This window comes from Somniosus microcephalus, chromosome 12 (genome assembly GCF_052327205.1).
Source record: "Somniosus microcephalus isolate GS21.2 chromosome 12, FLI_Smic_1.0, whole genome shotgun sequence".
Classification (NCBI taxonomy): domain Eukaryota; kingdom Metazoa; phylum Chordata; class Chondrichthyes; order Squaliformes; family Somniosidae; genus Somniosus; species Somniosus microcephalus.
In genome coordinates, this window is record NC_140998.1 from 150,288,529 (window position 1) to 150,301,914 (window position 13,386).

At 46.3% G+C, this 13,386-nt stretch overlaps 1 protein-coding gene across 5 annotated transcripts in view; it reads right to left on the reverse strand.

Moving 5' to 3' along the window:
* Nucleotides 1-644: 644 nt before the first annotated feature.
* bahd1 (bromo adjacent homology domain containing 1) overlaps nucleotides 645-13,386 on the reverse strand; it is an 85,800-nt gene continuing 73,058 nt past the window's right edge. For all 5 annotated transcript variants that reach the window (XM_086003660.1, XM_086003663.1, XM_086003659.1 and 2 more), the window contains exons 5-7: nucleotides 5,072-5,151; nucleotides 3,411-3,502; nucleotides 645-1,627 (exon numbers count right to left, since the gene is read on the reverse strand). In XM_086003660.1, the coding sequence (XP_085859786.1) occupies nucleotides 1,441-1,627; nucleotides 3,411-3,502; nucleotides 5,072-5,151 (359 nt within the window). In that variant the 3' untranslated portion in view covers nucleotides 645-1,440. The remainder of the gene's footprint in view (nucleotides 1,628-3,410; nucleotides 3,503-5,071; nucleotides 5,152-13,386) is intronic.

Below are 13,386 nucleotides of genomic sequence, written 5' to 3' on the forward strand. Positions count from 1 at the left end.
GCTCAGCTGTGACTCAGTGGGTAGCACTCTCGAGTCACCAGGTCATGGGTTCAAACCCCACTCCAGACACACCAGCACATAATCTATGCTGACACCCCAGTGTAGCACTGTCGGAGGTGCCGTCTTTCAGATGAGACGTTAAACCGAGGCCCCATCTGCCCTCGCTCATGTGGATATGAAAGACCCCACGGCACTATTCGAAGAAGAGCAGGGTGTTTCCTGGTCCCCTCAACCAACATTAAAAGCAGATTATCCAGTCATTATCACATTGCTGTGCAGAAATTGGCTGCCATGTTTCCTACATTACAGCAGCGACTAGACTTCAAAAATACTTCACCGGCTGCAAAGTGCTCCGGGACAGCGTGAAAGGCGCTATATAAATGCAGGACCCTCTCAGGTTCGCTAACATGTCTGCCCAATAGCAATGCCAAGTTGGTGTTTTGGTCATCAGAATCCGTTCACAGCGGCCGAAATCCATTTTAAATCCAAGAATAACCAACGCTTGGCTTTTCTGGCCCAATCCGAACCTGGAGTGGTGGTGCTAATTGATGGGAGAAATGGCAGCAAAGATGAATCCCAATGGTGACGGCAGAGACCAACCTTCTATGTTTCTTTGTTAAAAACCAAAACCGAGAAACTTATGGTTCCCCCGAGAAACATCTTTAATTCTAAGTGGCCACCAGGCCTAACACTTCAAACATTATTAAACCTTTCAAGTGAAAACATCAGGACCTCAGTAGAGAATGAGCATTTTTTTTTTTTTTTTAAAAACACGGTCTCTTCAAACATAGCTATCAAACTTAAATCATATATTAATTTTTCTTCCTCAAAAGTCAATACATTTTTTTCTGAAATTTAATTCCAACAAGTAATTTTCTTTGAAATAATAATTAAAAAAAGAGGGAAGAGAGAGAGGAAAGAATTTGGAATGTCATCCCAATTCAGACGTAAACATTTAAGTGTTGGCATTCGCTGTCTGCCAATGTGGAAATTGGGCAAGCGTCATTTGAGAAATAAATCGGTTTGGAGTATAAGTGCAATTTTTTTTTGTCGTCGTTTATAATTTTTAAAAATCAGGAAATGGATCGGCAATCGCTTGGGAGACGGGACCCGTCGTTAGTGGTGATGGAGGATGAGGATGGGAAAAGTGACTCGAGTGTTGTGATGACGTCGTCGAATTGGTTAGTGCAGAAACCAGCGCCGTTTTCCAGGAGCCAGTTTTCGGATCGGTCACTGTCCTTTGGTATCCAGTCAGCGTGATTGAACAGGTCTTAAAAATTCCTCTAATCTATGTACATAAGGCAAAGGCAAGAGTGTCTGTTGTCCACCAGGAAGCTTGTGTGGAATTATACCTCCAGTCAAAATCCATCAATTCTGGGTTTTTTTGTCGTGTTTGTTTTCTAAGCCTGAGTTCCCTTGGAATCTGGGAAGTGCTATAAACTATTGCGGGTTTTTCAGAGTTCGTCCGTGGCGAAAGTCATACATGTGTCTGCAAATGAAGACCAGATCCGGGTCCGTGTTTTCCGGGACCTTGCGATGGGAAGGAGTGGAGTATTCTTCGGAGGGCGGGACCACCGGCCTGTGATCAGGGGCCCCCTCCTCTCGCCACTTCGCCAAGGCACAGAATCTGCGGAAGAGCACCGGAGGGAACAAGAATGAGAATGGAGGCAGAGTTATATAGGCAGATAGGGTTATTTACACCAGCACCCACACACATCCCTCACTAGAGCTGGCCTATGTTTCACAGGGGTCTCCGACTGTTAGGCATACTTTGCAGTGCTGTCAGAGAAAAAACAAAATTAATTTCCTTTCAATATATCTCAAAGGGGTTGGAATACAAAGGGGTGGATGTGATGCTTCAGCTGTACAGAGCCTCGGTCGGACCCCATCTGGAGTACTGCCGTCAGTCTTTGGACACCGGAACTCGGGAAGATACATTGGCCTTGGAGCAGGTACAGCACAGATTTACTAGAATTATACCAGGGCTTAGCGGGTTAGATTATAAAAAAGGAGGAAAGACTTGCATTTATATAGTGCCTTTCATGACCACCGGACATCCCAAAGCATTGTAGAGCCAATGAAGTACTTTTGAAGTGTAGTCATTGTTGTAATGTGGGAAACGCTGCAGCCAATTTGAGCACAGCAAGTTCCCACAAACAGCAATGTGATAATGACCAGATAATCCGTTTTACTTTTTAAAACGTGATGTTGATTGAGGGATAAATTTTGGCCAGAACACCAGGGATAACGCCCCTGCTCTTCGTCGAAATAGTGCCGTGGGATCTTTTACGTCCACCCGAGAGCGCAGACGGGGCCTCGGTTTAACGTTCCATCCGAAAGACAGCTCCTCCGACAGTGCAGCACTCCCTCAGTACTGCACTGGAGTGTCAGCCTAGATTTTTGTGCTCATGTCTCGGAGTTGGACTTGAACCCACAACCTTCTGACTCAGGTGAGTGCGCTACCCACTGAGCCACAACTGACACTTACGAGGACAGGTTGCATACAGTGTTCCCTCTAACTATTTTTGGGTGCGCGGCCCATTCAATTTTCCACGCATGCGCCACTTTACCATTCAAACGCTGGTGACCGGCCTGCGCAGAACCTCCAGAGCGCAGCGCAGTTAACGGGAACATTGGTTTTAGAAGCTTGAGGGGTGATCTGATCCGGGTGTTTAAAATGATAAAAAAAGATTTGATAGGGTAGATATGGAGGAACTATTTCCTCTGGTGAAGGAATGAGGAACAAGGAGACAGAATCTTAGAATTAGAACCAGGAACAAAAAAAATCAGGAAGCACTTTATCCATACAAATGATAATGGAAATCTGGAACACTTTCCCCCAAAAGGCTGTGGAGGCTGGGCAATTGGAGCTTTCAAGACTGAGCACGATAGATTTTTGTTGGGTATCAAGGGATGTGGAGTGGCGATACAGATCAGCCATGATAATTGAATGGTGGAGCAGGCTCGAGGGGCTGAATGGCCTACTCCTGTTATGTAAAAGTGTAACTGGGAACAGATTGAAATGATAAATGACAAAACTGCCCCCCTGACTACCCATCAGACCTCCATTACAGTTTGGATCCATCTGCTCATCTCTCTCTCTTTGATTACTGGTCACCTTCCTGCTATTGATTCTCTGCCTCCTTTCCATTCTCTATGCCTTTCTCTTGTTCCATTTCACTTTCTCCCTCATGCATTTATCCAACTTTCCCTTCAAATGTATCGATCCTATTCGCCTCAACAATGCTATGTGGTAGCGAGTTCCACTTTCTAATCACACTCCGCTTTCTCCTGAATTCCTTATTGGATTTATTAGTGACTACCTTATATTAACGATGACTTCTAGTTTTAGATTCCCCCCCTCTACAAAAGGGTGTCCCCATTCCCCTGGAAAGCCTGGAGTCACTCACCTGCAGTACTCCGAGAAGGTCAGCACGTAGCATTTCTCCTCAATGCAGGCCACACTGTTCTCATCCTGGTGCCGAGAAGCAAAGATTTCATTCTGCGGGAGAAGGAAAGACATAACTTAAAAAAAAAAACCCTGCACAACAAAAAGTACTAGCCTCTTCAGTACTCCAGTCCATTACTGCAGCACATCACCATGACTCCAAGGTACCCATCAGCATGTTCAACCCTGGCCCACAGGCACCTGGATCTAAACAAGCTGCTGTAGAATGACTAGTGCCACTCATCATGTCCCACAGGTGAAAATGACATCTTTCCCTCTCAGCAGAGAAGGAGGGGTGAAGCGATGGAGGGAGAGGTCAGTTCCCATTCTGTATTTCAAGTAAACGGATCTCATTTTATTTGCCCTGTAAAGTCAGGGTTTTCTTCCGCAGTTATTTAAAATCAGATACAGAACACTTTACAGATCCGACTATCTGACGTGCTTTAACTCGCATCCACGCCTGGCTTTTTCCTGAATTGTGGGCAACCACTGCGAGCCAAGAAACACTCCCCTCCTAGGCAGCCCCAACCTCGGCTCCCAATACCGTTATTATCCTTCAGATAACCATACCGTAACACCTATTGGCAGAACGAGGTGTTAACTTACTCAAGGGAGCCACTTGACACCGTGAGCCACGAGAAAGATAGAATGTGTCACTCAGTTTGGTAGCGCGCTCATCTGCAACCCCCTCCACCCCCACCCCAATCATAAGTTTGAGTGTTCAAGTTCCACTCCAGGAAATGCTGCATTGTTTGCGGTGCCTTTCTTCAGGCAGGGCATTGAATTGGGGCTCCGATTCAGATTGGCTGGCACTACTTTAAGACGTGCAGGGTGTTCTCAGTGCCCATGAACAACAGCACCAAAACTACAGGAAACTCTTTTTTATCCGGCACCGACGGGACCAGTGTGGTGCCGGTTTATCAAAAATTCCGGATTACGGAGAGGTATAGTTAAAAGGTACGAGAGCTCCGTACACAGCAACAAATCCAGGCTTCCCTGTTGCTTAGCAACAAGTGCAGGAACCCTGGCCACAGACCAAGCGTCCCTGTTGCTTAGCAACAAGTGCAGGAACCCCGATTACACAGCCACAGATCCAGGAACGGCCACTAATATGAAGTAAAACTTACCTGAACCTACTCCTGAATTTTGCCGGTTAACAGAGATTTCCGGTTATTTAGGTGCCAGTAAATCGAGTTTCCTGTAGATCAACCCGTCAATCATTGCAGTGTCATTTTTGGGATCCTGCTGCACTCAAATGGTTACCGCCTTGGCCCACAACACTTCAATAATTCATTACATGTGAAGCACTTCAAGATGTGATAGCATCACCCAATTCAGGTTCAACATACAATCTTTCGCCTTTTTACATCGAAAAGAGTCTTAATAGAATGAAAAAAGCACCAATGACCATTAAAAGCCAAGACGATGATATATATATCTATACACACACACGCACGCACGGTGCTGGTGAGAGGCTAATACAGCAAGAGGCAGAGGGCAGGAAAATATAGGAGCAGGGCAAGAGACCAGTATAGGGCAGCAGAGGCACAGAGCAAGAGGCAGAGAGAGAGGATTTAGAACTGAACATCTACAGACTCTGCAGGGAAGGTTGCTGATGCTCACCTCACAGTGAATGCTGGGATTTCTGCCTCCCTGGATGTGCTCAGGCCTGTAGTACCAGTAAAGGCTCATCATGAGTTCCCCTACAGGAAGAAAGCAACACTTTAGTGAGTGTGGGCTCAGACCAAGGCCCCCAATAACCACTCAAACTTGCACAATGCTTATAGCAACTTCAGCTGGCCCCAGGAGAAAAAAAAACCCCGGGCTTCTCTGCAATTGGCTGGATTGGTCTGGCTGGGTACGGTAGTGTAGTGGACTAGTAATCCAGAGAACCCCAAGTTCAAATCCCACCATGGAATGTTGAGTTTGAATTCAGTTTAAAATAAAAAGCTGGTACCAGTAAAAGTGACCATGAAGCTGTCAGATTGCCATAAAAACCCAACTGGTTCACGAATGTCCTTTAGGGAAGGAAACCTGCCGTCCTTACCAAAGTCTGGCCTATGTGACTCCAGTCCTACACCAACATGGTTGACTCTTAACTGCCCTCTGAAATGTATTAAACCTCTACATTGCAGCGGTTCAAGAAGGCAGCCCACCACCACCTTCTCAGGACAACTAAATGCCGGCCTCATCAGTGATGCCCATATCCCGGGAATGAATAAAAATAAAAAACAGGAAAACAAATGTAATCCATCTCAATTAGAAGCCACGCTAATCATGGCAAAAAGCATCCACACACAATCACAATGGCAGAAGAATATTTAAAACCTTGATATTTTGTGCATGCAGTGTCCTTTTTAGCTCTTTCATTAAGCTACTCCAGTAACCTTTGCAGAGGAGACTAGCAATAAAATAGCACAATGTGAAGGCAGGGAGGGGGGAGGTCACCCAGATGTTCATAGAGGGCAAGGGGTCACCCAGATGTTGATAGAGCTCATGACAGGAGGGAGAAACTAGCTGGAGTGCTGGAGCAACAGTCAAAAGCCATCTTCAGCTTTACAAAGATCATGCAGTTGAATACCATTTAGTCAAAACCGTAATAATACTTAAAATCCGTTTAACTTGGGTGGTTAGCCTTTATGACTCTCCATTCCCTCTGCTTTAAATCAGGGGGGGGTCGCGGGGGAGAGGGGTTAGCCTGACTGACTCCCCATTCCTTCTGCTTTAACTCGGGAGGTTAGCCTTTAGCCTGAATGATTCCCCAATCCCTCTGCTTTAACTCGGGGGGGCGGGGTTAGCCTGACTGACTCCCCATTCCCTCTGCTTTAACTCTGGAGGTTAGCTTGCATTGCTGCCCACCATTCATTTAAAAAAGTACGTTGCTTTTATAAGCTCAGCTCTCTTCGCAGGGTATGGTCATGACAATATTGGGCTCAGGACAATGTTCCCTTCAAGCTGCGCAGCCTCTAAAGCTCCCGCGTGGCCGGTTCACCCGATTTCAAATGCAAGAACCACACCTGCACGGATTTTTGAAGGGGCTGCACGGCCCAAAAAACAAATGGAGGGAACACTGGCTCAGGATATGGAGAAATGTAAGAAATCACACAACACCAGGTTATAGTCCAACAGCTTTGTTTGAAATCACAAGCTTTCGGAGCGCTGCTCCTTCGTCAGGTGAAGTGGAGAGATGCATAAAAACACAGCTTATATAGTCAGAGTTGTCGTTGGCTTGTTCTCTCCACACAGATGCAGCCGGACCTGCTGTGATTTCCAGCAAAAAAAAAAGTTTTTTGTCTGTTTTTTTGTTTTTCATACAGACCCTGCATCTGCAACATTTGACCCCTTGTGACCCCACCTCATTGCTCTTTGATGTAATGTTTTCCTGACTGACCTGTTTGGACACCATTTACACCTTTGATTGCTGTGATTATCTCTCTGCCGAGGTGTGATAAATGGCAGTTAGAAACATCTGACATTATTCTCTGACTATATACGCTGAGTTTTTATGCATCTCTCCACTTCACCTGACGAAGGAGCAGCGCTCCGAAAGCTTGTGATTTCAAATAAAGCTGTTGGACTATAACCTGGTGTTGTGTGATTTCTTACATTTGTCCACCCCAGTCCAACACCGGCATCTCCACACCAGGATATGGAGGACAGTGTGCTCAGTGCTCCGTTCCTTGCGCGGATAGGAATTACTCGTTTATGTAAACAATAAAACAGCAAAACGTGGAGGAGCCGTTAGTAAAACTATAATCGACATAAAACACTCAAAAATAAACAAACAATCTTGAGAACACCAGGCCAAAGACAGCCCATCACTTCCTGACCTTGCAGAGAAAAGTTACCCTTCTTTGAGCCATGGGGGCAGGGAAGATTTTGAAACAAAGATTGCAGGAAGTCCTAAAATACTATTACTTGACAAAGTTGCACCCTTCCAGGGCTCTCACTGCAGTGCTGGGTATAGCAATCACCCGAGATTCCCCAAGTTAGATTTATTCAGATCCATCCCTCTGTGCAGACGAAGCTAAAGAACTGGCTATCGAGGGCTGCAAGGGAGTGTGAAGATCAAGATCATCTCACAATCATGGGGCTGGAGGAAACACTTGCGTGAAGACGCCCAGCCACACAGATAGCCCGCTATCCCATTTAGACGGTGCGTATGAAGGTTTACAGTGCTGCAATTATGTGCACCACTCTGTTCTTTCACTACTATTTTCAAACACATCGTCTGCTCCAGAGAATCAGTCCCTATGCCAATATACTGTAACAACTTGCATTTATACAGTGCCTTTAACGTAGTAAAACACCCCAAGGAGCTTCACAGGAGTGTAAGCAGACATAAATTGACACCGAGCCAAAGGAGGCAACATTACAACATGCAAGCAAAAGCCTGGTCAAAGTAGCAGATTTTAAAAGGCAGGTCTTAAAGGAGGAGAGGGAGAAGGAGAGGGAGGTGGAAAGTTTTAGGGAGGTAACGGAGTAGGGGTGGGAATAGAAGCCATTGTAAAAGATTGTTTGGCTACAACTGGATAGAGAGCAACTCAGGAATCCGTCCCCATGCCGATACACTGCAATAGTTGTTTCATCGTCTCTCAAATACATGGCACACAGTTTCTACACCACAGCAGAAGTTGCTATATTTCATGAATTAATACATCATAACTGCATCTACAATTCATGGCATGTGTTGAGATCAGCTGAGTATAACAGCTAGCATTTTAGAAACAGCCTGGGCCCCAAGGCTATGAAGTTTTTAAAAAAAAGCCAGCATTGCCGCTCCCATTGACCTATACAACTTGGATTGAAAGAGTGCCTTTAACATAGTAAAACATCCCAAGGTGCTTCACAAGAACGTTAAAATTTAACAACGAGCCACAAAGATATTAGGACACAGGACCAAAAGCTTGGGTTAAGTAGAGTCTTCAAGGAGGAGTGATAAGTAGACTGATGGAGATCTAGGGAGGGAATTTCAGAGCTTAGGGCCTAGACAGCTGAAGGCACAACCGCCAATGGTGGGGTAAAGGAAATCTGAGACGCACAAGGGGCCAGAGTTGGAGGAACGCAGAGATCTCGGAGGGATGGAGGAGGTTAGAGGTAGGGAGGGACGAGGCCATGCAGGGATCTGAACACGAGGATGAGAATTTTTAACTTGAGGCGTTGCCGGACTGGGAGCCAATATAGGTCAGGGAGCACAAGGGCGATTGGTGAACGGGACTTAGTGCAAGTTAGTCAACTCTGCTGCCCGTATCCAATCAACTCATAACTCTACTGTGCAGATATGTATTTGTGGAGCATCTAAACTGCACAGATCAGGAAGGTCCCAGGTTCAGAGCCCTGATACCGTTTTTTGTGTGTGTGGGGGGAAGTGAAGGGAAATCCCTTAGGGCAGTGGTTATTGGGAATCCAGATGTGGCTAATTGCATTTTTGAAAATAGAAAAATGAGTAACAGATACCATTGTTGGGGGAGATCACCTTTGTACACTGATGGGGCCGTAAGTGTTGGCGATTGACAAGCCATTTTATAAAGCTGGTGAGCAGGAGCCCATCTCGTCAACTCAGGACCAGTCGGCCCATGGTTAGTCAGAAGAAGATACAGTCACTTATTCACTCACCGAACAACCAACATTAGGTACTCAATAAAACCCGTAAAAAAAAGCGTACTGATTCACATGATAGTAATCACATAGAAACATAGAAATAGGAGCAGGAGTAGGCCATTCGGCCCCGCGAGCCTGCTCCGCCATTCAATGCGATCATGGCTGATCATCCAAATTCAGTACCCTGTCCCCGCTTTCTCCCCATACCCCTTGATCCCTTTAGCCTTAAGAAATATATCTAACTCCTTCTTGAATATATTTAATGAATTGGCCTCTACTGCCTTCTGTGGTAGAGAATTCCACACGTTGACGCTTGGCCATGACCTTTGCAATAAGATTAAGCGGAAATCTTCGAAGACAACAAATTAAACCAAATACACAGCTTTGTACAAGACATGCCTCTCCAAGCAAGGTTGTCATAGCATTGTAGTGTAGGCATAGTCCACGGTTTTCTGATACAAATTCATTTAAATTTGTGGTAGAGATCCACTCCCCCACTTGTAATCCATTCCATATTTTGCAATACAAATTTGTTACATAGTTTGGGCTTGACATCCACTCCCCTACTTGCAATCCATTCCATGTTTTGTGACAGATGCATCTCTTATTTGTAATCTACTCTATGGATTATGACAGTTACACTAATTACATTTGCTTCATATCTGTTCCACAACCTGTGCCAGACGCGTGCATAAACGCTTAATCCATTCCATGCAGTACAGCGAACATATCCTTCAGCTTTAGATCCATCTCATGTTTTGTCATAAACACATCCAATTAACTTCAGATGCACTCCTGTGATTGATGCAGTAAGCTTCCTTACTGACATATATTCAGGAGGGGGGTGCAAGTGGGGACACATGGCCAAGTAAGATGATGGAAAAGAACAGCGTGGACACAATATGTTGCGACACTGTTAAACAGAAATACTGCCCCTGCCCTTCATTCAAAGAGACCAACCAGACCAGCAAACCAGACTTGTCTGAAAGATAGACTGAAAGATCACCTGGTCTCCAGGGGGTTAACGAGCCATTTGGTGCGAGGCCCAAAATGAATCCATAGAGTAGGAACAAAACTCTGGAGCTTCCCGGGTGCTTTCTCTTCCAATAAGCGCTGTGGCTCAGTGGGTAGCACTCCTACTCTGAGCACATAATCTAGGCCGACACTCCAGGGCAGTGCTGCATTGTCAAAGGTGCTGTCTTTTGGATGAGACGTTAGTCATAGAGTTATACAGCACAGAAAGATGCCCTTCGGCCCATTGTGTCTGCGCCGGCCATCAAGCTCTATCTATTCTAATCCCATTTTCCAGCACTTGGTCCGTAGCCTTGTATGCTATGGCGTTTCAAGTGCTCATCTAAATGCTTCTTGAATGTTGAGGGTTCCTGCCTCTACCACCCTTTCAGGCAGTGAGTTCCAGATTCCAACCACCCTACATATCTGTTCCTCTATCTCCCCCTGACTGTTTGGGGGGTCTATAGTGCACTCCCAGCAAAGTGCTTGCCCCCTTTTTGTTTTTAAGTTCTACCCATATGGCCTCATTAGAGGAACCTGTGAAGATATTATCCCTCCTTATGGCAGTAATTGACTCCTTGATTAATATTGTGACACCCCCCCCTCCTCCTCGCCTGAAGATTCTATACCCTGGAATATTGAGCTGCCATCCCTCAACCATGTCTCTGTGATAGCAACATCATCATACTCCCATGTGTTCATCAACACCTTCAATTCATCTGCCTTACTCGTAAGACTCATTGCATTAAAATAAATGCCATCCAACCTTGCCATACTCCCTTGTGCCGTTACATATTTGCTCTGCTTTCTAGACGGACTTGTTTTTTCCTCTATATTTGGCTGTGCATCACCCCCTACTATAGCTCCACTATCCCATCCCCCTGCAAAGTTAGTTTAACCCCCGCCCCCCCGCAAACAGCACTAGCAAACCTCCCTGCAAGGATGTTGGTCCCGTTCCGGTTCAGGTGCAACCCATCCGACTGGTACAGGTCCCACCTTCCCCAGAACCAGACCCAGTGATCCAGGAAACTAAAGCCCTCCCTCCTGCACCAACTCTTTAGCCATGCATTCATCTGCTCTATCCTCCTATTCCTATACTCACTAGCACGTGGCACTGGGAGTAATCCAGAAATTACAACCTTTGAGGTCCTGCTTTTTTATCTGCTACCTAGCTCCCTAAATTCTTGTTGCAGGACCTCATCCCTCTTTCTACCCATGTCGTTGGTACCAATGTGACCCACGACCTCTGACTGCCCTCCCCCTTCAGAATGCCCTGCAGCCGTTCAGTGACATCCTTGACCCTGGCATCTGCCCTCTCCGGTTGATGTAAAAGATCCAATGGCACTCTTTCTAAGAAGTGCAGGGAAGTTCTCCCCAGTGTCCTGGCCAATATTGATCCCTCAACAAACAGCACAAACAGATCATTCTCACATTACTGTTTGTGGGATCTTGCTGTGTGCAAATTGGCTGCCTCTTTTCCTACATTACAACAGCAACTATGCCTCAAAAGTACTTCATTGGCTGTAAAGTGCTTTGTGACGTCCTACGGTTGAGATAGACGCTATATCCTTTCTTTTAGTGGGATCGGGACCACACTGGCTCCAGATGTGTGGGTTTCCCTCAGCCAGCAGCAACTCCAGTCAACAGGCTGGATTCACTAAAAAGACTTACATTTCCATAGCACCTTTCACAGCCTCAGGACAGTCCAAAACACGTTACAGCCAATGAAGTTATTTTGCAGTGTAGTCACTGTCGTAATGTAGGAAATGCAGCAGCCAATTTGAGTACAGCAAGGTCCCACAAACAGCAATGATATAATGCTCAGATAATCGGTTTTAATTATGTTGATTGAGGGATAAATATTGGCCAGGACACCGGGTAGAACTCCCCTGCTCTTCTTTGAAATAGTGCCATGGGATCTTTTACATCCACCAGAGGTTTAACGTCTCATCAGGAAGTAGTCACCCCTGACCGTGCAACACTCCCTCAGTACTGCACCGGGAGTGTCAGCCTGGATTATGTGTTAAAGTCTCTGGAGGGGAACTTGAACCCACGACCTTCTGACTCAGAGGTGACAGTGCTGCCACTGAGCCACAGCTGACACTACAGAGAATTGGTTCTTCTCAGCAGCAAATTCACTGGGCTGAACGAGACCTGCATGTTGGGAACTGACAGCACGAACGTCCGACCAAACCAGACAGGTGTAATTAGCACTTGGTGCCTGATTCATACCGAGGCACTAGGGCGCATTAATCACCTGCTCCCTCTCCAGACACAGGTTACACACTGGCTCCAGATAGCTAAGCAGCAGAAAGGCCTCTATCGACGTATTTATAATTGATATCTGCCAGCCAGAAGCAGAATCCTGTCTCAAATGACTGCTAAGATTTATAGAAAGTCTGGCAAAAAAATATTGAAAGCAAGTGATTAATTTTATAATGGAAAATCTCTCCCTGCTGATGTACTGTGTGGGTGGGGTACTGAGCCCTCCACATCAGCAAGATACAAGGTCAGGAATTGAGAAGATTTCAACCAGGGAATTGGGTCTATCTGCATTTGGCCTGGGTATCCCCGAGAGCTTTAAATTGGTCAGCCACACGTCTGACACACATGGAAGTCAATAACCATAGAATCCTACAGCACAGGAGACCATTGGCCCCACCATGCCTGAAAGAGCTATCCAATTAGTTCCACTCCATAGCCCTGCAATTTTTTTCCCCTTCTCAGATATTTCTAATTCCCACATATTTATCCAATTCCCTTTTGAATGTGTAAGTAGTTTTGGAAACAAGTGAACTGAGAAATCCACATAGGTAGAGTCTCTTGACCTTGGATAGCAAGTGGGGGGGGGGGGGGGGGGGGGAAGGAGAGACAGAGGGAGCGCGCGCGAGACAGAGGGGGAGCGCGAGAGGGAGCGCGAGAGGGAGAGCGAGAGGGAGAGCGAGAGGGAGCGCGAGAGGGAGCGCGAGAGGGAGCGCGAGAGGGAGCGCGAGAGGGAGCGCGAGAGGGAGCGCGAGAGGGAGACAGAGAGGGAGACAGAGAGGGAGACAGAGAGGGAGACAGAGAGGGAGACAGAGAGGGAGACAGAGAGGGAGAGACAGAGACAGAGACATTGTACCCTGCTTCTGGCCAGTAACAGGTTAGGTGGTGAGGTAAGGCCAAGATCAACTGGATGTGAAGCCCCCTCCATAGTTGAAAAGCTTGTCGACAGTGGGTCAAAGCTCACCCGCCACCACACTCAGCCAATTAGGAATATGGGAGCTCACTTCGCCGACTTTGCCACGGAGCACACTAAACCAGCTCCATATATGTCGGCAGATTCACAA